Source organism: Labrus bergylta, chromosome 15 (assembly GCF_963930695.1).
Source record: "Labrus bergylta chromosome 15, fLabBer1.1, whole genome shotgun sequence".
In the NCBI taxonomy this organism is placed as follows: Eukaryota; Metazoa; Chordata; class Actinopteri; order Labriformes; family Labridae; genus Labrus; species Labrus bergylta.
This window is the reverse complement of record NC_089209.1, coordinates 1,186,419-1,213,918: the sequence shown is the minus strand read 5'-3', so window position 1 is coordinate 1,213,918 and position 27,500 is coordinate 1,186,419. Positions and strand designations below refer to the sequence as shown.

The window sequence follows — 27,500 nt, the reverse complement described above, 5'->3', positions numbered from 1 at the left end:
GTAGACATTGACATTGAACACACACATCTGGATTTTCCCCCGAAGCTGAACTCTTTTTTTGCGCGTTGAACTTTTCAATTCCTCTTTACAGAGGAGCATTCGAGCTGGGAGTCCAACTCAAAAGGACAATTTCTTTTGGTTTTGTTTTATTTTCACAGAACTCTATTTTTTCTATGTTTATACACTCAGCACGACTGTAAATGTTTATTGATGCTGAGAAAAGTATTAAAAAGTGTCAACTGTTCAAACCAACACCAACTCCTTTTGTGAGTCATTCAATGTGCATACTCTTTTAGGACCTAGATTGATGTTAGTATCTTATCGATCCAACCAGGTTAGGACCACAGGTGCTACAATTCTAATCACAGTAATGATGTGGAAAAAGAGCCGATCAGTGGTGGTCTTGACCGCTGTTGATTTGAAATCCGGAGTCCGCCCAGTCTGAGACCGAGACAAGACCGAGTAAAAATGCTTCAGATTCTGAGACGAGACCTTCAAAAAGTGTTCTGGAGACTTTTTATTCACTGCATGATTTAAAGATTGAACGATTTCCCAAAAGTGACGACCCGATAAGCAAAACAACCAGCTTGGTCGTAGCCATCCTATTTCTGACGGAGAGGTCGAAAGGTTAAATCGGTCTAAACAAATGAATGAACCGTTCACATCCTTCATGATTTTTATGAATAAATTTTCCGTCCATCAGAGGAAATTGAAGCTCTGCACCGAATGTTTCCTTGGAGTGTCCAAGAACATTTCACACTTTGTTTTTCTCTCCCTGCAGAGTCGTCTTGTTTACCTCCAGAATGTTGTTTTGTCTTTACGAGGGAGCCATCGGAGGCCGGTTTTATGTTCCTCTGCGGTCGGTAATGAGGCTGCTGCTGATGGAGCAGAGAGAGAGAGCGAGAGAGAGAGAGAAAGCGAGCGCTGTCACTGAGCGCCTGCAGAGCGCCGTGTGTGTGTCCAGGCTTCATTAAAACTGTGTTTAACTTCTTAACATGTGCACACGTAACGTCGTCTTTCATCTCTTATGGACGCCAGAGCGGAAACATGAAGCACTCACCCGGTGTGTGATGGTGCCTGACGGTCTGTCTCTGTGAGGGGCTGTGTCCACAGACAGCGTTCCTTTTATGGCGGCGCCTGTTTTTAAAATAAAATCTGGCTAGTTCAGCAGATCTTGTAGTTCTCTTGTGATCTTGTAGTTCTCTTGTGATCTTGTAGTTCTCCTGTGATCTTGTAGTTCTCCTGGGATCTTGTAGTTCTCCTGTGATCTTGTAGTTCTCCTGGGATCTTGTAGTTCTCTTGTGATCTTGTAGTTCTCCTGTGATCTTGTAGTTCTCTTGTGATCTTGTAGTTCTCCTGGGATCTTGTAGTTCTGCTGGGATCTTGTAGTTCTCCTGTGATCTTGTAGTTCTCCTGTGATCTTGTAGTTCTCTTGTGATCTTGTAGTTCTCCTGGGATCTTGTAGTTCTCTTGTGATCTTGTAGTTCTCCTGTGATCTTGTAGTTCTCTTGTGATCTTGTAGTTCTCCTGTGATCTTGTAGTTCTCTTGTGATCTTGTAGTTCTCCTGTGATCTTGTAGTTCTCCTGGGATCTTGTAGTTCTCCTGGGATCTTGTAGTTCTCTTGTGATCTTGTAGTTCTCCTGTGATCTTGTAGTTCTCTTGTGATCTTGTAGTTCTCCTGGGATCTTGTAGTTCTCCTGGGATCTTGTAGTTCTCCTGTGATCTTGTAGTTCTCCTGTGATCTTGTAGTTCTCTTGTGATCTTGTAGTTCTCCTGGGATCTTGTAGTTCTCTTGTGATCTTGTAGTTCTCCTGTGATCTTGTAGTTCTCTTGTGATCTTGTAGTTCTCCTGGGATCTTGTAGTTCTCCTGGGATCTTGTAGTTCTCCTGTGATCTTGTAGTTCTCTTGTGATCTTGTAGTTCTCCTGTGATCTTGTAGTTCTCCTGGGATCTTGTAGTTCTCCTGGGATCTTGTAGTTCTCCTGTGATCTTGTAGTTCTCCTGGGATCTTGTAGTTCTCCTGTGATCTTGTAGTTCTCCTGTGATCTTGTAGTTCTCCAGTGGGGCCGGACGCACACCGTCCGACAGAGCAGAAACTGGCCGTGTAGTATGTTTAAATCGGGTGTTAGAACAAAATATTTTCCTAAACAGGTGCTGAGTGTTTTCAGGAACAGCGGATGGAAAAGCTTCATGAAGTGTGTATTTGTTAAAAAAAGCCAAAACAGCCAAACTTAGTTAATAAGAAAGCTGCAGAATGTAACTTTCTGTGATGCTTCATGAACACACCAGAGTGTGGGCCAAGCCGCCCCTCACTGTTATAATCCTCCGCCTGCTGTCAGCGTGTCCACACACTGATAGAGACACACCAACACATGCTTCCCGGATTAGAAGGTTTTTATTGTGATGCCCAAACTTCATATTGTGCTCTGACACTTCCTCTTGTATTAACTATAAATGTAACATTTTTGGGCGGTTAAAAGATGGAACCGTGTGCGTGCTCTCCTGCAGATAATACCCACACTGTGACAGTAATTACAGTAAATTGTATGCTGCCACCTGCTGCTGAACGATTAGATTAATTAAAGCTCGTTATTAGAGATGGTGCTCTGTATCCGCCTCCATGCTGGTCCACACTTTGTCCTGTCAGAGGGCTCTGCGGCATGCTGCAGAGGGGGAGATAGCTGCAGAGGACACAAGTGGTATAAAGGGACAGAGAGAGAAGGGAGTGAAGGAAGGAAGGATAGAAGGAGAGGAAGAGAGGAGAGGATGAAAAAGACACTACCATGTAAATATTGTTAGGGAACAACGCGTTTCACCTCCTTCATCATCAGAAGCTACAACCCGTCTGTCCCTGCAGGGGGCGCTGGAGTCCCATCGATGGCGGTCTCCATGCTGGAAATGCTGTCTCAGTCTAACTTTCAGTCAACCTAACGACAGGCTGAGAGCTGGAGCTGAGGCGGGTTTTAAACCTCCTGACAAACCGTTACACCGCGCCCACCTGTCAATCAGGTCAGCTACACGCCTTATTGTGAATAACTCTTATCCTTCATCAAATCAAAACTGATGAGTCATCAAAACATTCACCCCCCGTACAGTGTGTGTCCATCCAGACATGAGCTAATCACACCTATTTGGTTTTTTGAACCAGGCTGTAAACATGTTCATCTCTGCTGTAAAAACAGGCTTTTTAGAATGAGTGTGTATGTGACTTCCTGTGCTTCTGCAGCCCGCCTCTAGTGGACACTCCAGGAACTGCAGAATTTTACACTTCAGCATCGGCTGCATTTGCAGCTTGGTATCTACCTTGTCTTGGACAGGCTTAGCTAGCATTCAGCATTCTAGGTGCTTTGTAGCTTTAGCCAGAGTAAGCTAGCTGGTGTAACCTGCTTCAGCTCCAGCTCTTAGCCTGTCGTTATGGTGACATCGCTCAGGCTTCGTCCAGTAGTATTCACAGTCTGTGGTAGTTTCCTAACGCACAAGTTGTTCTGACAATGATATTTGTGCAAATGCAATGTTTTGTTTTGTTTCATGGTCGGGCGAGGATCATAGTTTATTAGGTAAAAAGCTGAAGTTTTTGGGAGCTTGCTTGGCATGTGGATTTTTTTAATTCCCTGCAATAAAACACGCCCGTCGAGGTGAAATACCAACGTTTAGAGTCCCACACATGGTCTCTCAGTTACGTCACCGGTTTCTTACAGTAACACTTAATACATGCCAGACGCCGAGGAGAGAGAGAGGTAAGGGTGTCAGAAGGTGAAGCAACAAGTCGGTGAGGAGAGAGAGGCTGAGAAGAGAGGTAGAAAGAAAGAAGGACAAAGGACAAAGATGGTGGGGGGTGGGGTGGATTATGACGGGGCAGAATCCTCAGCTCTTCTCGCCTCTTTTGATCCGCACGCCGTCCATGATTACTGAATTCCTGCTTTTTCACTCTGTGATGATTTGCTGACATTCTCTCGAACACATTCCTTCTGTTACAGTGTGTGTGTGTGTGTGTGTGTGTGTGTGCATGAACAAAGTCTCTGCTTTCACTGCCCTGTCTGTTCTCCCACTCTCTCTCTGAAGGCCTGTGAATATTCAGTTTGTGTGGGCCGGAGACCGGGCGCACGATTACATTTTTAAATGGACAGTGAAGTTCGAGGAGCGCTCGATTTTTTGGCCGCTGTAGGCGCACAGTCGGTCAGACAGGCTGTCCCTGAAATAAAAACATCAGGAATCTGATCCCAGCAAGAAGCCAGTCTTGAGTCCCACCACAACCCACAGAGTGTTATTGATTGAGAAAATACAAAGTGTGAGAAAGTTTTTCCTGCATGCAAAATGTTCCTCCAGAAAACATTTCAACAAATAGTTTTTTTTATATTCCTACACTGAAAAGAGGATGGACCCAACTTTTATCCAATGCATACTGGGATACTTTCCAGCCCCTGCAGGCCCTGATTGACCCAGAATGAATGAACTGGTTTTAACAAAGTGTCCCAACATTATATAAATCTAATCACCTGACCACAATATTTATTTCCATTTGTAAAAGTGTGCAACTTCATTACCCACTGAACTTATTTTTAATTGTATGGAAACTCAAAGAGGACATGGGCAAAAAGATGTTAAAAAAATCCAGTTTCAGGTGTTCATGGACAACTATCTAGTGTGCACCAGAAACCAGTCCCTTTATGATCCCTGAACACCTGCATTAGATTCATATCAGTGAATTTAAACAAATACAAAAACCTTCTCACTCACATTTCCCTCCATTTAACCATCATTTTTAATTCATTAACATTTTTGTTTTAATCTTCCCTCCCCTCCCCCAAAGGTGTCTCCCCGCCCAGCGACACACCCCTCACCACCAGCTGTGACTCCCCGGGACTGGGCTGCCCAGGTAGGACAAACCAACACACCTGCATGATAAACACCGTCTCTACCTGGTCGTGGAGATAACTTTCATTTTTTCAGATGCAGCATAGATTTGATTGGCAGATAAAGAGGCATTAGCGTATCCTAACACAGTGTACATCTTTATGTTTGATGGTCTATTAAATGGTGTTGTAACAGATGTGTGTTGAATTTCAGCTCTGGGGCGGTTTACATGATCCAGAACAAACACTTTCTACCTTTTAACTCTGATCAATTAATCCATTCTGATTCAATCAAACCTGTTTAAAAGTCTGATGAGGGGGGATGGGAAGAAAACAGGATATCGGAACTGAATGCAGGTTTTGCTCATAGAGTGAACAAAGCCATCTCATGAAATTCTTGGTTTCATATCAGAGAATTATGGTGTGATTTTGCAGAACAAGCTGTTTAGCACCCTCAGCAGATTTATCCTGAAATTACTCCCCTTCAAGACATAATATAATGTAAACAGGTGAGTTGTGTAAACATTCAGCCCGTACAGTTGAAGAGAGAAATGAGCTCTAGAGACTCAAACTGTTTTTGTACCAGACTGTAAACATGTTTATTTTAACATGGAGTTCTATGGAGACTGACTCACTGCAGGAGACAGACTCTAGTGGACACTGGAGGAACTGCAGCTGTAAAGTTAGACATTTTAACATGGAGCTCTATGGGGACTGACTCACTGCAGGAGACAGACTCTAGTGGACACTGGAGGAACTGCAGCTGTAAAGTTAGACATTTTAACATGGAGCTCTATGGGGACTGACTCACTGCAGGAGACAGACTCTAGTGGACACTGGAGGAACTGCAGCTGTAAAGTTGGACATTTTAACATGGGGCTCTATGGGGACTGACTCACTGCAGGAGACAGACTCTAGTGGACACTGGAGGAACTGCAGCTGTAAAGTTGGACATTTTAACATAGAGCTCTATGAGGACTGACTCACTGCAGGAGACAGACTCTAGTGGACACTAGTGGCTAAACTTTACTGATCAGTTTGTGTTTATAATGGTTTCTGCTATAAGAAAATAGATATGAGTATGAGCACTTTCTAATGACTGGAAATGGATCTCCACTTTTAATGTATAAGAGCCTAGTTTCTGGTGAAGCAGAGGTGATGTAGCACTCTGGCTCCTTTGAACAAAATCCAGCTTGTTTGATGTTCGAACCACGCTATTAAACTTTTACTGATCAAATAAATCCAACAAGATGTCTAGACATCTTTTGATCTGCGAATCAACACCGACTGGGAATCGTGGATTGGCAGAAACTCTTTATCTGACAGTTTCTCCTCTTACCATCCATCTGCCATCTGTACTGCATACTGTCAAATGTTTCTTGAGTGTGTTATTTATTCCAAAAACTTGAGTTCAGAGAATTGCTGACACAACAAGACCTATTTGTCTTCCATGATACAGCTGCACTAGTGTTTCTTGAACATCGAGGCCTTGTTGAAAGTAACACACATTTGAATAAGCTGTTATTCAAAGAACCTTCTGTTACTACACGGTCACATACAGCTGTCAAATGTTATTGTTAAATCACTCTCAAAGACTGGATCCACTAGCCCGGGTACCTTGGATCAACCCAGTTTGGATTCCACTCTCCACCTTGGCTGTTCCATTTCCTGCTCGTTCAGCTTCACAGGGCAGTGTTTTTTGATGTCAGTATTTGATCCTTATATGGCCTTGATAAGGAAGTCCCAATAAAAATGATTGCCAATCTATTGAACATCTGGGGATTTCTTGCATATACAAAATAGTTTACTATGAATTCAGTACGTGCATAATTTGAAGTCATACTTTTAACAAATAGTTTGAAAGTATGCGGTTTTGGATACGGATCAATATTAACCTCTACAGGGTGTGGCCCGATTCAAGGCTTGTCAGATCAAATTATTGATTCAAATAATTCCTCAGGTGTTACTACAAACAGCAGGTCCAAACTCCATGTGATCTGCAGAGTCCCTCTGCACCTTTAAGAAAAAGCTAAAGACCCAGCTCTTTCATGAATACCTACTAACTTAATGATGATGGTCTCCATATTATTGATGATGATGATGGTAATGACGATGGTTTTTGTTTGATAACGACGACTTATAAGATGGTTTCTATACTGATTAGAGCTCTCAAGAACTGCCCTCAATGTTGTGCTTTGCCTCTGGTCACTTCCTGTCAGCACCTGTGTGTCCAATCAGACTCAAAGCTGATCGTTTGCTCTTACTGACATTGTTCCCTTTTTTCTAGATCCTTGCTTGTGTTGTTCTTACTCTCTGATGTACGTCGCTTTGGATAAAAGCATCTGCTAAGTCAATTGTAGAATTGTAGGTGGTCTGGTTGAATCAACTCATGTGTGCGTTCGGTGGATTATGATGTTAAAAATCGTTTGAAACTGCCCTCATGTCTGTTGTCTCCGATGTTATTAAATCAGTAAAGACTTTAAAATCATCTAGTGTGAGGCCAGCCTTAAGTAATCCTTTGATAATGAAGCAGAAGATTCAGTGAAAATGACACATCTCTCACTATCTCTGGAGGTTTTATTGACTGGATTAATCAAAAACCGAGTGTTATTTTTATCCAAGTGTCGAGTCATGTTTAACAGGATTTCTATCCACAGCGACCATTAGAAGTTGGAAACTAATTTTCCAATTATTCCAACACCACATGAATGTTGGGCCGCTCTCCAGTTGGTGCTGGTAAACCGTTGCAGAGAGAGTACACAAACACTTCCAAAAAAGTATTCATTCTGATTTTTATGAGTCTATTGAAAATGTTCTTAAAACATGGCACAGAAATGCAAAAAAAGGTAGGTTTATTGGAGCTCTTTTGTTTTTTACCCGGAGCAAGAGTCCAGAGAGTTTGTGTCCGGCGGCCCGTTTGATTTATGATTCTGGGCTCGGTAAGGAAATGTAGTTGGCTTGAGGGAGAAAGTCAAACAAGGACGAGAATCTCAATCAAGTTTGTCGAAGTTATTGAAAGAAAACCAGATGTTGAAAGGCAGTGTTCTGACTTGACCCCTAGAAAGGTTGTTATTGAATAAGCACATACCCTCAGAATACTCTCGCTCACCAAACAAAGTGTCAAAAAAATCCCCTCTGGTACACTCTGTTTATGATATTTCCCTCAAATGACCCTGAAAGGAAGATATGTGAAGATACTCCAGAGTGTCGTTCAGCTGCACAAATCCTGACCTAAAGAAAATTTTACTGTAGCCAATCTCCATGGCTCCAGGAGGTCATGTGATTTGGATCGAACTTGTTGCAGTTTGTCGGAACAGTAGCCGGGGGACCAGCAGACAACGTGACCTTGCCCCGCTCCCAAAATGTCAGTTCTCACACTATCCTGTACTACGGAGGCCACAGAGGGACATTTTTCTAAAGGTCAGTTTCTCCGGGGATGCTGCTGTGAGAGAAAAGGAGTCGAGCCAATTACGCTCCAGTTTATGTTCCAGAATATAAATGACTACGGCAGCCCCGGGCAGGTCAACAGGCCATGAAGAGAGCAATCAAAGGATTAAATGTTGAGTCCTTAAACCAGATCAGTCACGTCCAGAGTCCCTGGAGCTGCGGGGGAAGTCCGTGTCCTGGTCTTTTTTTTAATTGCCTGGTTGTTGTTTTTTTCACCTTTGGGTCACCAGGAGAAATTAGTCCCTGAGGTGAAGGTGTGCCTCAGCAAACAAAGTCTCCATCGAGGTAGAAATATTCAGGAACATGCAATCGCCTCTTCAAAGAGAGTGGTTAAGTAATCAAACAAAACCACCAAATCATAGGAGAGATGGTTCTGATTGAATTTTTAAATAAGGGTATATCCATACCTTTGGGAAAACAACATCCCGTCATATTCTTCTGCTTCTGGCTTGTACTTCAACAAGTAATTTATCATCTCAGTCGTATCATTATCAGTCGTTTCCTTGGCAGCCATATCTATACCTAAGACAGTCATGGAGCAAAAAAATATTTATTGTCGTCCTATATGCAAAAAAATCCTGAGTTCTTCTCCAGAAAAAGAGCAGATCGTATCGGCCCCAAACCCCTTTTGTTTATTTGTGACAGCGACCCTCAAATGATTTATGAGTGGAGAGACATTTCGCCCACTAACTCGCCCATTAACAATTATGTAAATGGTAAAAAATGGCCAGAAGCTTGAATAGTTATTTTCTAGTCTTCTGAATACTCAAAGCTCTTTTACACACCTACACATTCACACCCATTCACACACTGATGGTAGAGGGTGCTATGTAAAGTGTTTATCAGTAGCAGCGGGAGCTACTTGGAGTTAGGTGTCTTGCCCAAGGACATGTGCCCACAGGAGCTGGGGATCGGACCCCCGGACTTCCAGTTGAGAGATGACTGACTCTACCAATTGGGGGTTACATAACCTTAGAGGTGAAGTTTGTGTGGGTGCTACATGTAATGGTTATAGAGCGCCACAGGAATAAGTCCTAAAACCCAGAAGTGAGTTAGTTTTGAGCGCCATGGGGTCTAACGTTTAAAAGTCAACGGGGATTTTGAATGTGTTTGTGGTTAGACTCCTGAAATAAGGTCTGTGGTTAACACAAGCTGAAGAGATGTTGGTGTTTTGTTAGAGCACATAAACTACGTTAGGTAATACCTCCACTTGTGAAGTTTGAAGTTTTTACTCGTCTTTAAAAAGGCGGTTGCTAACAAGCGGCTAAATGTGATTACAGTGGTTGTTGGGGACAATAAAGGTCATCACGCCGGACACAGAGGGCGGGAACTCTCTCACTAGTCGGAGATGTCTCCTGTAGGTTTAATCTTTAGGTTAAGGTGAATATTATGTTAGTAAACTATTTATTAAGCTATGTGGATTAGTTTATCAGAGATCGTCTGAAGCATAACGCTTGTCACGTCACAATCATCTAACCGTGGTGTAGTTAGCTTGTAGCATAACGTTAGCTTTTTACTTCTGCCGGCTGCATTAACGCTTCAAACATCATATAAATGGCGTTCATCTGTGAAGATTATCCTGCTGAACAAAACACCTACTCTTCAGAAACGTGCGTTTGCCACAGAGATTATTTTCTGCAATGATCCAAAATCCAATGAAAACATCCCACAGGAAAATTCTCGTTAGACCCCATGGCGATGCTACTTCCGGGTTGGACTACAAAAATACATCATATTGTTTGTTCTCTATTGGTTATGGATTACAGCTCTTCTCTCACAGTCAGTGTCATCATAAATGTTGTCCTATGGTTGTGCTTTGAGGGATACTCTCTGACCAGCATTGCCCTCAGAAATAGCCCCCATGTAAAGTCGTTGTCACATTTGTATGAATGTTTGCCGCCTCTGATGTAAGAGTTCATTTTCCCGTTTGTTGTTGATCGTCATCCCTTCCATTGGCATTTTTATTTGGCTAAAAATGTTTTCGATTATTTTGTTTGGATCCCCAAGTCCTGCATTCTTTGTTAATGAGGAGGTAGGCCGACTGGAAAACAATGCAGCTTCACAACCATTCATCATCCTCTGCATCTTTTCTCTCTCCCTCCCTCCCCTTCATCCCAAACCACTTGTCACTACCGCCAGCTTCCTCTCCCGCCACTTCATCCACTGACTCCACTAACACCATCCATGCTACTAATGCCAACAGCAACGGTAAGCAACCCTCATCTCGCTCGTACTCCTTTTCATGCATCCTTTTGACTCCCTTGTCTTTCTTTTTCATCGTGCCGTTAGGCAGACCTCTTCTCGAGGAAGTCATTTACAGTTCATTAGTAAAAAACCATCATCTTTGATGGAAGTAAATACTAATGCCCTGAAGTTATTCAATGTTTGACCTTTCAAGGATCCATGAAGAATAGCTTGGAGCTATTTTATTTCATGTACCTCTGAAGATTCAAACGCTCTATAATTGATTTGTTCACTCTGTTATTCATTATCTACTCGAGGAGGACTCAGCTAATTCTGCTCTGATGAACTGATGGATATGAACGAGTTCCTCTCAGGAGGAATAAGACTGGTTAAATATTATCTTCCAGTGCATTAGAAAATGAGCTCCCCAAACTTTTCATTAGTTCATTAACCTTTTGGTCGTTCTTGTTCTTCTGAGGAGTTGTAATGGCAAATGAATGTTCCCGGGATTTTATTAAACTCAGCGTTTGTTCTTTGATTAGAGTAATAAGGATTTCTTTCTTTTGCTCCAACAGTTCACAGTTGAATATTAAATATGTACCTCAAATGACATTTGGTGTTTTTGGACCGCAGGAACTTTTCCATAGTTCATGGAACTGTTGAAAGCCGTCCCCCTTTTTTATTGATTCCACGCCGATGGAACTATAAACTATCTGAGTTCCTTGAACCCCGTTTACAGGAACCTTTTAAGCTACTGATTGAGAGTAGGTACTCTCCAATCGGCATTGTGGTGTGAATGCAGACAGAAAAAAGTCCCCATGGTGATCCCCAGAACTGTTTGGTCCGAAAACACCTATGGACGCTTGCTTTCCCCACAGTCGTCTTATCCATGAGAGTGTAAACAGTTTCTGAGTGTTTCAGGACGGTGTGGACGTACTGGATTTTCACTGAGCAGCATTCAAACCATTTTATTTACCATGTTTGCTCCCTTTTTTGTTCTGCTATATCCTATAATTTGTCATCTCCAGTTCTTCCTCCCATCACTCCGTCTTCATCCACCATCCCTACCACTAGCATGCCACTAACCCCAACCATGAGTCCCACCACCGCCACCAGCAGCAGCAGCAGCACAGCCAGCTCCTTCTCTTCCTCCTCTGGTAAGGCTTCATCTGCTTTGCTGCTGGTTTGTGGTTTGCCAAGAGCATCTCAATACTAACCATGCACATTAAAAAAAGTAATAATTGAATGTCGTCCCACATTTTTTAAAACATATTCAGGTTGGGGAAGCCTTCAAAAAATTGTCTAAGGAACATGAACAATAGAGTTACTATAGGCCTACAGATTTTTAAGTCGTTTGGAGAATATATTACCCACTCCTCCGAGAGATTTATGACAGGAAATATGACATCCCATTGGTGCTTGGTTGGGCTGCCTCAATATAGTTGACCAAACATTTGTCTAAGATGATGTTAAGTCCACGTATTTGCATTTTTTAGAAAGTCACAGGTCATGCAATACCTAAAACTCTTTAAGTTCTTAACTCAAAAGTTCCTGTTAAAACAATCATTGCTGCTCTCAATCTTTCCCTTTAAATGTGGATGTGGCCGTGTGGGTAATGTAAGTATGGCGTAGTCTGGCCTGTTTATCAAAATGGAAATGGGTTTCAAGTACAGCAGGGATGTAAATAGTCACTTTTTTATGTTTACTACACTCTTTAAATACAGAATCGTCTGTATTTAAAGCTATCTTGATGTTCAACACCCTTCACAAATTAGCTAGTTAGCTAATTAGCAGCTACAAGCAAAGTTTATGCTAACTGAATAAGCCTTAAGAAAGTGAGGATTCCCAGCTATACTTCAGATAAAAGAAGCTGAATACTTATTCAAAGATCATTTCTGCTTTGCTCTTAGGGTTGTCTTTAAAAGGAAGCTATCTTTGTGAAGGATTTATAGCCAAGAAACCTATTAATACAGCTTTAACAGGATTATCAAATCAGTGCCGGCTGGCGTAGTTTCTCACAGATGGACCGGGATGTAATGTTTCAGTTTGTTAGCTTAAAGCTAAATGGAATTTGCCATTCACAGGATATCAGATTTAGCCTTGTGATCGTGGTAATTTTAACTGAAGAGCGTTTCTTAAATAAATAGATACTAAATTAGTTTATTAGCATCTCGACAGTCTGTAAAGCTACAGGAGTGGCATTGTGTCACTAAGGAAGTGAATAAAAGATGATGCTACAGTGCTTAGGCTCTCAGAAAAAAGACGGTTTGTCCGGGGGTTTTCTTGAAACTGCTAGGTTCATATGCTACTCTGGGTTCCAACAAAATATAAAACCGTCTGCTGTAAGTTAAATGAAGAATACTTTTTGTCAACTTAATTGTGTTAGAAATGGAGGGCTTAACCATGCTAGCTCCTTCATACCAGTTGTCCCTGTAGAACAAGTTTATGTATACCATTCTATCTCAGCCCTTCCTCATGTAAAAATCATCATAACTACTTGAACAGAAGAGTCTTTGTTTGGGGCAGCATGAGTCCTTGTTCTTAGCCTGAAATAAACAGATTTAGCTTCTCATTGACTGTCAGATTAAGTCTGATATTAAGCAATACAGACAACAATACTTCAATCAAAATTGACCAGAGATGCTTTTGGGAAACCACCTTGGAACCAAATGTCAAAAAGGCTTCCATTGATCAACTTTTTTGTTTTGCTTTTTGCTCTGAATCAAGAAAGACTTTTGAGATTGGTTCTGAAACCAAACAGGCTAGGAGCTTGTCCCATTACCACCGTTAATGGTTTTATGCTTTATGTTAATGACTCATTGTGCTGATCAGTTATGCCTGCCACTACCATCGCCATCACCACCAGTGCTGCTACGCCTTCATCCTCTGCCACTAATGTTGCTTCAGCCAGCAGTACACCACATGGTAAGGTAGCTAACAGAATATTAACTCTAGCTAACTCTGTAAGTCAAGGTTCTGACTTACAGCTTTGAGGTGTTTATGTTGAGATCTTGTACACAGATTGGTGCATATAATACCTTCAGCATGTGTGATATAAACTGACTGATATTCTGTGATTGTTTACTTCCCATGTAGCCCAACAGACAACCAGCAGCACGCCAACTGTTTCCTCTGCTACCACTAACCTCCCAGCTACTAACCCTACAACCCATGGTAAGATCAACAATAACGCTGTGAAGCCACAGATCAGACTGTAAAGCTTTATTTACACAACTTAGAAGACTGCTGCTGTGAGTAAATACATTCTGGAAGGTACAAAACCAAACGGTATGTGACTCTGTATTAGGGCTGGGCGATATGGACCAAAACTCATATCTTGATATTGATTAGCTGAATGGTGATGCTCGATATATATCAATATGCCTTTTATTAACAGTGAAAACACATGGAAAATAAACTACCTGTTTGTGAATTTAAAAAGTAATATTATAAAATAAAAATGTTCCTTAAATACAACAAAAGAGAGAGAGAGGAGGAGCAGGGTTAAGAGGGACAGACAGTCAGTCATCATCAGTGAGATGAGAATAAGGTGACCTGGCACCTCTGTAACGTTATTTTAATGCAACATAAACTATATCGATATTAATGATATTGTCTTACCCTATATCTTGTTTAAAAATATATCGAGATATCTTAAAAACTCGATATATTGCCCAGCCCTACTCTGTATTGGTGAGGGTTAGAGGGATCAGACTTTACTGTAACTGAGTAAAAAAAAGTATGTCCATGGCATCGCAGAACAGAGATTACTGCAAATGTTTTCATGACTTTGAAACATAGGCCATGTTTACTGAACACAGAAGCGTTTTTAATTTAAGTTATCAAAACATTTCTGTGTTCAGACGACAACGTTTTGATAACAACCACCACTGTGTACACGAAGCTCAGGCAATCTGTTTGCCTGATTTAGGACGGTTAGCATCTAAAAATCTGGATTCTTGCTTTAGACCTATTTATTTGTATTTACGATGGCTGTCTTTGAGTATCAATGGTTCGCTTTGATTCAACATGACTTGATTGAGAACAATTCCCATTTTTTTCTGAATTCTAATTATTTAACACCTTTCAGCAATCTACTCATAATTAACATTTCAAAAACATGCTTCCTTATTCAAATGAATTGAAACCACCTCTGCTTACGCCCCTCTTGTCTCATTCTGTCTTTCATTACCACTTACAGTGCCAGGAACTTCTCCTCCGCTGCTGTTAGTTGCTACTAACCAACCAACCACTAACATAGCTGTAACTGCTGCTTCCTCTCGGGGTAAGAAGCACATTTGCTCTTCTAAGGCAATCGAGGTTGGTACTTTCTGCTGAATTTCCTGTCCAGTCACATCCTTTATACGTCCTTAATTCCTCAGCAGACATGTCCTTTGTCTTGATTTTAAGCTTTCCTTATCAGAAGGTGTGTTTCAAATTGTTTCTTTTCCCTCTTTGGAGATGACATTTTTCCTGTTGCTGTTTGAACCAGTTGTCCGCTGATACAGTTAGATTAGTTTTTAGTCGAATCTTATCTAATCACGTTTTGTTCTGTCTTCCAAGTGGCTTGTGTTTTATTTAGTTAAATGTTTTTCAAGCTTTCTGTTTCATCATCGTTAGAGCTTCTGTAATTTCTGTTGTGTTACTAACAATGAAATCCAAAGAGCACCGTAGATTCGTCCCACAAAAATCTCTTCTGGTGTAGATTTCATTCATATTGTACATTAAATGACCTAATCTTTCACTGTTTTATCAACTTGTTCATGCTTTAAACTTGTCTTGCTTTTTTGTGTGGTTTCTTTTCCTTTTCTTTGTAACTTGTCTTTGATTAGTTGGAACTTTTTTTTCTGTCTTTTTGTGATATTTGGGATTGCAGATCTGAATTAGAAATGTCTGTTGCCTCTTTTTTCCATTGTATATACGTCTGGTTTTTGAGTTTCTTCGCTGAATATCCCTGTATGCTATAATTCATTATCTGTAACCTGCTTTTTCAACAAAATAACGCCTGGTTTGACGACAGCGAAGGAATCTGCAAAGAAATTTCCAACCAAAGCTTCAGCCAGTGCTGCTCCTGCTGAAATAGTTAATCCTCAGAAGTTGGATGACCTTTCTTCCGACTCAAAGCCTCAGGCTGCTGGTCAAACTGCTCTCTACAAAAGATTGAGGCATCGTAGGTCCTTTGCATCCAGCCATTCAAGTCCTCCAATTAAATCCTCAAGACTCTCGGATGCGGCTTCCAAACCCAGACCCTTGGCTCCACGCCCAGGCCCCCCAGTTATATCTGAGGCATCTAATCCCAGACTTCCAGTCTCCTTTCACCGGCCCCGAGGCCATCGAAGCTCCAAGATCTCCCTCGGGTACATCTCCACCCCTCTGATCAGGAAGGGTAAGAATAGGCCAAGCACTGTAAGGCGTCTAGCTACAACCAATACACCGCCCAGGTCCGTGGTTTACATGACGAAACCAACTGCAAGGACACCTGAACTCAAATCCAATAAAATGCCAACAGCCACAACACAGATGGGCATATTGACACGGACAGCTGGATACACGCATGGACCTGATTTGAGAAATGCTACACACGTGTTTGGAAAAGTAGTCCAACCTACATCAATTCCAAACTTTTCGCAACCATCAATCTCCAAAGAGGACTTGCATACTACCACACAAGGCTCAAAACTCCCTCCTGAATCAGGGATCCAACTTTTGTCCCAAGAATCATCTCTGTTGCAACGTAGAGATGAGGCATCCTCGTCATCTGTGTTGTCCCCGTCGTCAGCGCTTAGCAACAGAAAGAACAAACCTGCAGGGCCACAGTGGCTACTGGGCACAAGAGATAGAGATAACGAAACGATTGCCATGGGTAACTTGACAGATCCTTTGGAACCAATGGTTGATGAGTACTCGTCTGGGTATGAGCCGTTTATGTTTGAGTTAACCGAGGAGAGCGGTTCTATTGGCTTGTACGAGTTTGATGCTGCTTACTCCTTGGATGAACCCGTCACTGTCCAACCAGCATTTATGGGCACCGACCCCAAAGACGAACCATCGTTAAATGGGTCAGACCCTCATGGTGCTTTACCTCCCCTTACACTCCTTCTATATGCTTCCGAGGGAGAAAGTGAGAATAAGCCCTCTTTACAATATCATAATGAATCGCACATCTTCACAGATGACGTTGTAAAAGGCAGCAAACTCTCCCTGACTCACTCAGAAGATGGATTAATGCCTGAAACATTGATTTCCCTCAGCAATTCTCGTATAACTGTTTCTCAGGCTCTGACGGCAGATCAAACTCACCACAGGGCTCCAAGTAATACTAGTTCAAGTGGACAAAATCTAGTGGAAATTTCCCACACACAGTCTGTCACTCCTAAAATGGAAACATCGACCTCTCAGCCAACACCATCCCTGCTTACTCCCTCCCTTTCATCCCTTCTCTTTCTACAGTCAACACCTTCTAAGCCCATGGTACAGCTAAGCTCCCCGGCTTTCTTAGCAGAGGAGATTTTCCCCACGCAGATCTTCTATTCTCCCTTGCCACAGAAGGAAGATTTCATCCAGATGTACCCCGTCTCACTTTCTACAAACCTCCTTGAATTCCCTTCTGATACACGTCCTTCCCCCCTATTCCCTTCTCTTCCCTTTTTGTCTGCATCTTCCCTCCTCACCTCCTGTCATACCATCTCTCTATCGGCTTCACCATCACTCTCTACTGGTACTTTGCAGATTTCTTCCTCTCCTTCCCTCAAGACCACCTCCTTTCCACCCGTTTCTGATTCTAAACAGCCCTCCTTCTTCCTGCCTTCCTCATCCCAGCAGGCCAAACTAAAGCTTTCAGACACAGACGATGTTGCAGAATCTGTTCACGTTCCTGAGCCAAATAAAGTTAGCAGGAACTTTCCTTCTTTTGTATTGTCATCTCTGTCTCCATCCTCAAACCTTCAAAAAGACTTTGAGGCGACAAGAGCTGACACTACATCCTTGTTGTCACTTCCTTCCTTTTCCAAAGTCCCAACTGAATCTCAGATGCCAGTTGTTGATGGCGCACTGTTACTTTCTGCTGGAGAGCTGTCTAACAATAAATCAGAATCCATAAAAAGTCAATTACAAGACTCTGAGAGTAGTCAACTCCTTGGCAACCCATCAGGTCAGCTTGTCAATTCAGTTGGTACTTTTTTAGACTCCTTGTTGAGCCAAATTGAGCCAACTCCCTCTAGACTATCCACAACGGATTTACCGCTTCAAACGGAGACAGATTCGTCCCAGCTGGAGTTGCTTGACCTTGAGTTGGGTTCATCTGTGGTTTTGTGGCCTTCCTCTCAAGCAGCCAGTCGGTCAGTTAGTCAGTTCTTGGTTAATCCTGACCAAGAAGAATTAGGAAACATTGATAGTCTGCCAGATGAGTCTGCAATTGGCTCTACATCTCTGGCAACAGCTGATATCTGGGCCCCCGAAGGCATCCCAGCTCTGCATCGAGGAAATAAAAATGGAACCCAGCATTTGCACTCTTCTTTGTCTTCTAATTCTTCTTCTTCTTCTTCAAATTCTCATGACCTCCTGCATGTTGCTAAGCCGGCTGAACAGGTGTTAAGAGAGGAAGCTGCAATGTCTTCCTCCTTATCCTCCCCTGACCCTGTGGTTGAGGACCCTCTCGTCTTAACTCAGACATCTTTATCACAAGAGAAACACACTCCCGGCCTGCTCTTTAACAGAGATCCCTGGAGGCTGCAGCAAACAAGCGACGGTAACAAATTCGGAACAAACACCAACACTGATGCTCAGAATAACTCGAGAGGCTCTCAGGGACTCCCGAAGTATGATGATGTATTGAATCACCGCACTTACCCTTCGTCAAATCCATCTGTCATGTTAGGAACCCAGGCGATGGCACTCCACAGCAGCCGGAGTGTAAACCCAGGCCCCCCAGAGCCAGAGCATGCTTCAGGCTTGACACAAGAAAACACTGAACCCCACCACCATCTGTTTGTGAATGCAAGTGAGGGACATAACGAGAAGAGTCAGAGGCTAAGACAGGATGCACAAGATGCAGAGGAGTATGTGGAAGTTATGGGGCTGCAGCAGCAATACTCCCCTCTCCTTTTACCCTCCATTTTGCTTTCTCTTCCTCTTACAGCAACACTCACACCACCTTTTCCTTCTCATAAACTTTCTCCCATCCATCATGCAGTTGCTCCCTTTATGACTGTCTCCTCCCTCCCCCTCTCATCCATCATAACCCCTTCTCTCTCTCCTCTCCGCCTTGGCTTGGTTGCGACGCCACCCGTGTCCGCTGGTATGGAAGAGGTAGAAATTGGTTCTTTGTTGCCAAGTTGGCCGACTGCTAGATTCCACCAGCCCACAGCAACCCAAACCCCCATGGGCAACTATTTACAATCCTTCCAAATGTCTACCAAATACCCTGTTAGCCAGTCAACAGAGTCAAACCAGCAGTATGTCACAGTTAGCCTGTCACTACCTCTCGACCAAGCCTCCACACCCCCTAATTACAAATTGAAATCCAGCCACTCAATGCCTTATACTTCGGCTGATGATTATCACAAGGATGAGATTTTGGCACAGCTGGCAAACACCACACAAAAAGCCAATGCTTCAAGGTTTGTCGACGGTCTAGTGTCGCCATCGAAAGCCAGTTATAACCTCACTGCAAATGATATACGGTTCCATCTCTCTGCTGGATTTGACCCTGCTGACATTATTCCAAAAATACATACTGCTGGTGAACATGCCTCTGCTGTAGAACCGGTTTCTGATGGGAACAAAATTGACAATAACACTCTAGATGTAATGGAAAATGCTCCAACAGGCCATCAGCTTAATAAAAGTCTGATTCCAGGGGCTACACTGAGCTCTGAATCATTTTCTGTTGAAGTGCAAACTACTTTTCCAATTTATGAACCCAGTTATCAGCCCAGCTCTGCAGCTTCTACACATCCAACTGGTGCTCCAGTTATTTCAAACCCCCCACAAACTTCTGGCCTCAATACCCCCTCCCCCACGCCGGCTTCCAGATCCACCGTTTATTCTTCTACCTTTGCCCAGAGTCAAGGCTTCATTTTTGGACCTGAGGAGTTCACACCAGGCTCAAATGATATCTCTCTGTCAAATGCAACCACAGTTTTAACACATGAAGACTCTCCTCCGGTGCCAAAAATAACGAACACTACAAAGGCTGAAAATTGTACAGCTACGATAGATAATGGAAGGTTGGAAGGATCCTTGGGGAATTTGACAGACAGCAAACAAAGGCCAGATCTCAGTGTGGATGCAGGCACATCAGCGAAGTCAAATTCAACCATTTCAAAGCTTGCTTTGAACTCAAATCCAACTGTGTCGAATCACAGTAGAAATCAGAGCTCAGGAGCAGTTGTAAATGGGGCCTTGAATAATTATGACCATTCCCACCCTTCTCCTACGCTACCTGTGTTCATCAACGCTCACCATTTCATAACCACAAAGAACGCACCATTCAAACCGCTTACTACGTCAGCCAGCAGTGGTGGCAGCAGCAGCACCCTAAAAAAGGCCATGGTGCACCCTGCACCTGGATCCCCGTCTGTGGATTTAGCAGCCAAGCCGACGTTGCCATGCCAATGTAAACAAGGCTTTCATATTACATGTCTGTGTGGACTGTCATCAGGGAACAGTATGTCATGCAGTAACCAGAAACAGTAGATTTAGATAATTAAAATACAAACAATCCGTAGTGACAGCAGCATGCACTGTACAAAAACAATCATTGCAGTAACTTGTATTAAGTCTTAAAGCTTGTCTCACAAGGCAAAAAGTTAACTCAAGTCTTAACTTAATGAGGCGATGCATCATTAAATACAAACTACACGGCTGAAAGTCTTTGGACACCACTTTAAACACACTTAACGGTACTTATCGGCCACTTTTATTTGTCCTGCTTTAGGCTTCTTTGGAACACTTAATACTCCAGCGTTCAGTGACATGTTGGACAAAAATAGTTCTCTAAATTTGTGGTATTTTCTTCATATTCTCCTCCATAGCAAATTGCAACCTTGCAGAACATTATCGCCAACATTTGACCTGACGTTGTCGCGCACCAAACTATCGTCCAGATTGTTTACTTCGCCTCATTCAGTTTATTTACTTTACTGTTGGTGCCCTCGGTTACTGATTCAGAATTTAGGCTGCAGTGTGTCTGACCTTTCTTCTCACCGAAGTTGTCAAGATGGCAACCATTTGGGGTTAGAAATGGCCGGCCATCCATACTCAACTAGGTCGTTATTAATGTTCAAACATTCAAAATCGAAAGTGTAAAAACAGCAGGACGTATAATATGAGACCGTGAATGTTTTTCTGAGTTCGGTGTGGAATAATTCGACTTGACAGCACACGTCAAGTCAATCCAACGTCCTTTGGATGGACTGGAATGTAAACTATAATCCATACTATGTTCAACATATGTCTGAAATATTGAGGTGTCCACAGACTTTTGGCCTTAAAGTTTGTAACGGCTCAATGCATAACAAAACTTCTCTATTCATTCAGTAGATGATGCCACTTTGAGGTTAAAAAAAAATCAAGATTTTAAGACTGAATACATAATTAAATTACCTCTGAAGGTGGTTGGGTTTTGTTGTGTAGTGTCTGAGTAGTGGTTATATCCATAATTAGACTTTTTAGACTTTTTCTCTGTACCCGTTCAGCCGTGGTCTTTATCACTAAATGTCAATCCGTTGAACAGGTGGGATCTCTGAAGTGTGGGAGGTGGTGATTGGTTCTTCATAAGTTTGGGCCTCATGTTGGACTTTGAAATTGAATCTGGTTGTCCAATCAAATGGTGGTATTTCGACCTGTGCTAATTGAAATAGACTGATTGTGGTGCATTTTTCTTGTCCGTCATTACAGAATAGGCCTTTCACCTTTGGGTCCTTGTTTTCTTTGACTCTACACACCTTTTAATCCTCACTTTTTATGATCTGGAGTCACATTTCCCTCTTTTTATTCCCATTTCAGCTTCTTGGTAGAGATGTCCTGCTGCGCTGCTTTACTCTCTAAAAGATAAACTACACACACACTTCCTGTTTTTACAGTGCACTGTGAAACAGAATGTGTGAGCAGCTTCTCTCTGAACCTCAGAGAGAGGTTTCAGTAAAAGTCTGCGGCTTGCAGGGTCTCCCACCAGAACTGATGGAGTAGGAGTCTGCTGACCTTTCATCAGCCTTTACTCACTGTTATAGACACTAGAGTGGCACCTAGTGGCCAATGTGAAGCATAGCAGGAGAGCTGGGAGCCCTTAAAATGCCAGATCACAGAGGAGAGAGCTTCAGTTTGGGATATTCATATAAGACTGAACAAATTGTGAGTCTGCTGCTGGAGACTTCATGATAGTTTGACATGACTTAAACCAAAATTGTGAGACATAAAATCAGAATTTGACCATTTTGAGAAAGGTTGCATTCCATCTTTGATGTTGAACCAATTTAAAGGACAGTGTATGAACTATTATAACAATAACCATGGGAGATTGAACCCTTTAGAGCAATGCTTCTCAACCTGTCTAGCCTAAGAACCCACCAATACCTCCTAAATGAGAAATGACACCCAAAACTTCTGAAAATATTCAACCACTCAAATTCAATTATTTTCATTTTTTTGTTCTTTGATAATTAAGAACCCTATTCTCAAATCTTTCAAATCGAGTTCTTATAAGTTTAAGAACCTGAAACTTTTCTTGAAAGACCACCTGACAAACAGTTTGTAGTGTTGTACACTGAGCAACAAGTCATGATGGATTGAGTCTCATATGACGTGTTGTCTTTGTTTGTTTGTCCCCTTTAATGATTTTCATTCACATTCCTGTTTCATTATTATTTTTTATTTATTTGTAGTTTGGACCATAAAATATCAGGACATTAACCAGCTTTAAGTTTATAATGTGATGTGAAAAACAGAAAAATAATGCAAGTGATAGAGAGTAACAATGAGAACCATGGACAGAATCAGAAATGAAATAAAATGTGAGGCACAAATAAATATTTGAAATAATCTAAAGAAAAATGTACCTAATAAAACAGAGATGATTTGTTTTTCAAATTGAATTTCCAAATTTGTAAATGTGGGAGGAAACCGAAGCGCTCGGAGTAAACCCACACCACCCAGGACTCCACGTGGGCTCACATGTCGTCCTGTGTGGCCCTGGTGGGACCTGAAGTCCTTCCTCATATCCAGGTTAGACCCTCTGAGCTAGGAGCCAATGAGAGGCTGATAACACAGAGAATAACCTGAACATGAGGTCTGACGTCAGGCCCCAGGAGACCTTTCTCACAGCTGTCATAGCAGGAGCTGAAAGGCTCGCTGCTACACAAAATGACGGCTGTGAGAAAGGTCTGTTGTTAGCAACCGCCTTTTTAAAGACGAGTAAAAACTTCAAAATTCACAAGTTACATGTGGTAACGTAGTTTATGTGGTCTAACAAAACACCAACATCTCTTCAGCTTGTGTTAACCACAGACCTTATTTCAGGGGTCTAACCACAAACACATTCAAAATCCCCGTTGACTTTTAGACGTTTGACCTCATGGCGCTCAAATGCTAACTTACTTCAGGGTTTTAGGACTCCTTCCTGTGGCGCTCTATATAGACAATAAAATTAAATAAAATGAACTTGACCTTTAAGGGGCAGCGGGGGTTCTGTTGTGGGTATGTCTCGGTCTTGGTTATTGCGGTCCTGACTACAACACTATACTTTAAATCCTTGAGCTTATATACTTAAAGCCAGCGAGATGCATCAACAATAAACTCCAAAGAGTCTTGATCTCTAAATGAATGATGATTACCATTAACCTCACGTGAAGCTTCAGTCTCCAATAAACGTGTAACATCTGTTTGAGTCTGAGCAGTAAGTGTGAGAGGTGTCAGACTGCAGGCTCACACTCAAAGTGTGAAATCCTCAAAGATGGAATGACACAGTCAGATACTAAATCTGTATAAGCGCCTCTGTCGACAGAAACATGTTTGGCTGCGGCTTCCATTACATCTGCTATGATCCCATTCACCCAAAGATATCCTAATAACTGCTCTGCCTCCTCTCCTCAGCATCAATATCCCTCCTCATCATTTCAGGCTGTGAAATTGGATTTTTACATAACTCGATTACCTCCGACGGCTCCATTCATCTCCTGCTCTGCGGCACAAAACGGAGTTCCATTATTTGAGTGAAACAGCGTGTGACAAATTGAGACTGAAGAATCATTTTCTGTTTTCTGCAGAGGTGTTGTTCTACAGGATCTCCTTCGTGGTGGATGACGGGGACTCTGAGCTGACGCGGGCTGATGTGGATCGGGCCGTGGCTCTCTGGGTAAGAAGAGTCCAGTTTCAGGAAGACGAGGCGGCAATGTAATGTGGAGATTGACGCAATTTCACACCAGCGTTGTCCAGATAGCAGACAGCTCGTCTCTGTTATCACAACATTGATTTCGTTAACGCCCAAACATCGTCCTGCACACCAGTTAGTGAACTCAAAGGTTTTGGTATATTGCTCCTGTAGGTTTGTTTAACCTGCAGCAGTGAAACAGACCATAATGGCTGCCATGTTAGGGAAGATTCACCCAATAGAAATGCGTCCATTAAAATAATAATAATAACTTTATATATGGAGCACCTTTTCCCTCTCACATAGAGGTCACTGCAGGGGACATGTAATCAAACACTGTTTGGGGTTTTAAAGGAATGCTTTCACATCAGCCACTTCAGTAAATAGGCAGGAGCCTGTAAAGCTTTTTACCCCGCTGGTCACACCTACCAGTGGTGTGGGGAGCCAGACGGTTTCGACAGGGATGGGCGAACCGGGCCACTGACTGCTGCAGGGTGACCGGAAATGTTAGAGGTCCAGTCAGTAAGATATGTAGTAAATGAAATGAAAAGATTACCTTACTATATCATCAGACATGTATGTAACTCTGATGGGTACTGCAGTCTAAATTCTAAACATCATAGAGAGCTGTCAGAGAAGCCAGCACTTCAACATAGCATGTTTCCTTAATGATCAGATAGTAAGATACCTTTATCATCTCACTCTCTACACATCTCACTGATTGGATCTTTTACGGGTGGAAAATATCAGGATTTAGGAATACTTGGACTACGTGACCCATAATGCCAGGCACGTCACAGAGTGCAGCTTCTATTAAACAGACACTGAACTTGTAGAAATGCTTCAGAGCGTCACTCTGTCTGACTCCCTCAGCAGCACCCCGAACACTCCTGCTGTTTTATTGGATCAGTCAATGACTTGAATTGTTTTTTCTTCTTGCAGCTCAATCAAACATTTCTGAACTGGACCCACGCTGTCTACATCAACTCCAGCAGGTAATCCAGCAACAGATTTATACTCGCTGATCAAACAAACAAGTGCAGGGAGGAGATTAGTTTTAGAACACAATCACATCCTGAAGGTATCACAGAGTCTCTTCATGAAACCACCCAGACTAACAGAAATAAACCAAGTTATTTATACATATTCACAACTACACCTGCCACTCTCATCAACCAGTGAGTGTGAGTGGGAGTGTGTTTTAGCTTTTTCAAATCTCTCCCTGTCCTGTTTGACTCTTCAGGATGACGCAGTGCCCTGAAAAGGTTTTAGTCTTTTGCACCTAAATAAATTTGCCTTCAGTGATTGGTGTGCTGCAGTACTTTCTCTGGAGCCTGCCTGAGAGAAGGAGTCCACTGAAGTAGATTTTGAATGCCTTCTCTGAGAGCGCTGACCTCCATCTGTGGAGCAGCTGAAGCAAACAAGTTGCCCCCGAGTGACGGCTTCATTGAGCTCCCTCACTTTCCATTTAAATTGAATTGTTAAGACATGAACTATCTTTAAAGGTTTAGTTTTGGGACTTTATTTACAGACAGGACAGTGGATAGAGTCAGAAATCAGAGAGAGAGAGAGGACAGTGGATAGAGTCAGAAATCAGAGAGAGAGAGGACAGTGGATAGAGTCTGAAACCAGAGAGAGAGAGGACAGTGGATAGAGTCTGAAACCAGAGAGAGAGAGGACAGTGGATAGAGTCAGAAATCAGAGAGAGAGAGGACAGTGGATAGAGTCAGAAATCAGAGAGAGAGAGAGGACAGTGGATAGAGTCTGAAACCAGAGAGAGAGGACAGTGGATAGAGTCAGAAATCAGAGAGAGAGAGAGGACAGTGGATAGAGTCAGAAATCAGAGAGAGAGAGAGGACAGTGGATAGAGTCAGAAATCAGAGAGAGAGAGAGGACAGTGGATAGAGTCAGAAATCAGAGAGAGAGAGGACAGTGGATAGAGTCAGAAATCAGAGAGAGAGAGGACAGTGGATAGAGTCAGAAATCAGAGAGAGAGAGAGGACAGTGGATAGAGTCTGAAACCAGAGAGAGAGGACAGTGGATAGAGTCTGAAACCAGAGAGAGAGGACAGTGGATAGAGTCAGAAATCAGAGAGAGAGAGAGGACAGTGGATAGAGTCAGAAATCAGAGAGAGAGAGAGGACAGTGGATAGAGTCAGAAACCAGAGAGAGAGAGAGGACAGTGGATAGAGTCTGAAACCAGAGAGAGAGAGGACAGTGGATAGAGTCAGAAATCAGAGAGAGAGAGAAGGGGGTATGACGTGCAGGAAAGGAGCCACAGGTGGGATTCAAACAAGGCCTATAGCCTCTGTACACAGGGCACACAAACCAACCGAACGGCCACCTGGCACCCCCGACATAAACTGTGTGACTCATAGTATGATGCAGGCATTTTGCTGTGTCAGCTGTCCTGATTTGTTGGTTTATTTGTAACATATGTCAATGGAAACAACTAACCTAATGAACCCCAACTGGACCAGAACATGTAAAGAAATAAACTCATTCAGAGGATCTCAGATCATAGACCAATCTGAGGTAGAACCCGTCTGAGTGATTCTTAAAGACTTAATATGTGATTTTTCACACTTAAATGTAGAAATCAAGTATCTCCTCTGAAAATAACTCTGTGAGTCATGACTGTCTACAATGGGTGTAACACCCGAGTCCCACTGTCTGTGATGTTTTCAGAGTTTTCAGAGTCCTATCTTCACTTTGTTTACATCGCAGAATAAGAATAACATACTGTACTCACTGCTTAACTGTGTTTCTAGATCACGCTCATTTCAGGTAAATTTACATGCAGTGTGAAGATACCAGCATAATAAAGATCGCTAGCATTAGCATGCTAACACAACAATGCAGCACGAGTTGTTTTGGTTTCATGCTGGTGCTCAAGGGCGACATCTGCTGGATCAAAAAATCACATATAAAGCCTTTAAGGTGCACGTGAACGCTCTATAAACCATAAAGCTATAAACATGGTGTAACATAAAGGGACTTCATCTGTGTGCAGTGTGCAGCCGGCCGTGCAGAGCGGAGGGACCCGACCAGGTTAAAACATTTCTTTGTTTTGGTAACGTGCTTGTGATTGTTGTCCGACCTGATCCCGTCACATCGCTGACTCAGCACTCTCAGCAGCTTTGTTTTTGTGTCTGCAGCTATGCGTGTCAGGCGCTGCTGGTTTATTATTACATCAGCAATCAGAGCCTGGGAGAAGCTGCTGTGTCTGCCAGGATGTCCGGATCTGAGGGGCTGATGGGAGCCGGTCTGCAGGTCCAGCCCGGGTCTACTGATGTCAGATCAGTCGGTGAGGGACTCCAAAGTGTTTCAATGTGATGGCTTTTACATTTTCATTAGAACCAGCATTAAGCGAGGCAACAGGAGTGAGTTCTGTCAGATGGGGCTCCCTTAGGGAGGTTTCCTACTGTTGTTGAAAAATTTGCCCATTTACGACCGCTGCTTTGGGGCCCCCTACTGGTCTTGGGCCCCAAGCAGTTACCTGCCTTGCCTAATGACAAGCAGCGCCTTTGCATGTCCGTCATATTCACCGCTTTGAATCTCGTCCAATCACTGAATTGTATGCACTCCTAAACTCACCTGCTGCGCTGTCATTGGCTGGAGGAAACACACCAGCTCCGCCCAGAAACGTC

The 27,500-nt window shown here is 42.7% G+C and overlaps 1 protein-coding gene across 1 annotated transcript in view; it reads left to right on the top strand.

Moving 5' to 3' along the window:
* Positions 1–27,500, top strand: part of adgrg6 (adhesion G protein-coupled receptor G6) — a 93,705-nt gene that overhangs the window by 36,940 nt on the left and 29,265 nt on the right. Inside the window, 10 exon segments of the mRNA XM_065964093.1 lie at positions 4,812–4,877; positions 10,441–10,509; positions 11,514–11,642; positions 13,318–13,410; positions 13,582–13,659; positions 14,687–14,770; positions 23,748–23,836; positions 24,794–24,846; positions 26,864–26,897; positions 26,899–27,157. Coding sequence (XP_065820165.1) covers positions 4,812–4,877; positions 10,441–10,509; positions 11,514–11,642; positions 13,318–13,410; positions 13,582–13,659; positions 14,687–14,770; positions 23,748–23,836; positions 24,794–24,846; positions 26,864–26,897; positions 26,899–27,157 — 954 coding nt within the window.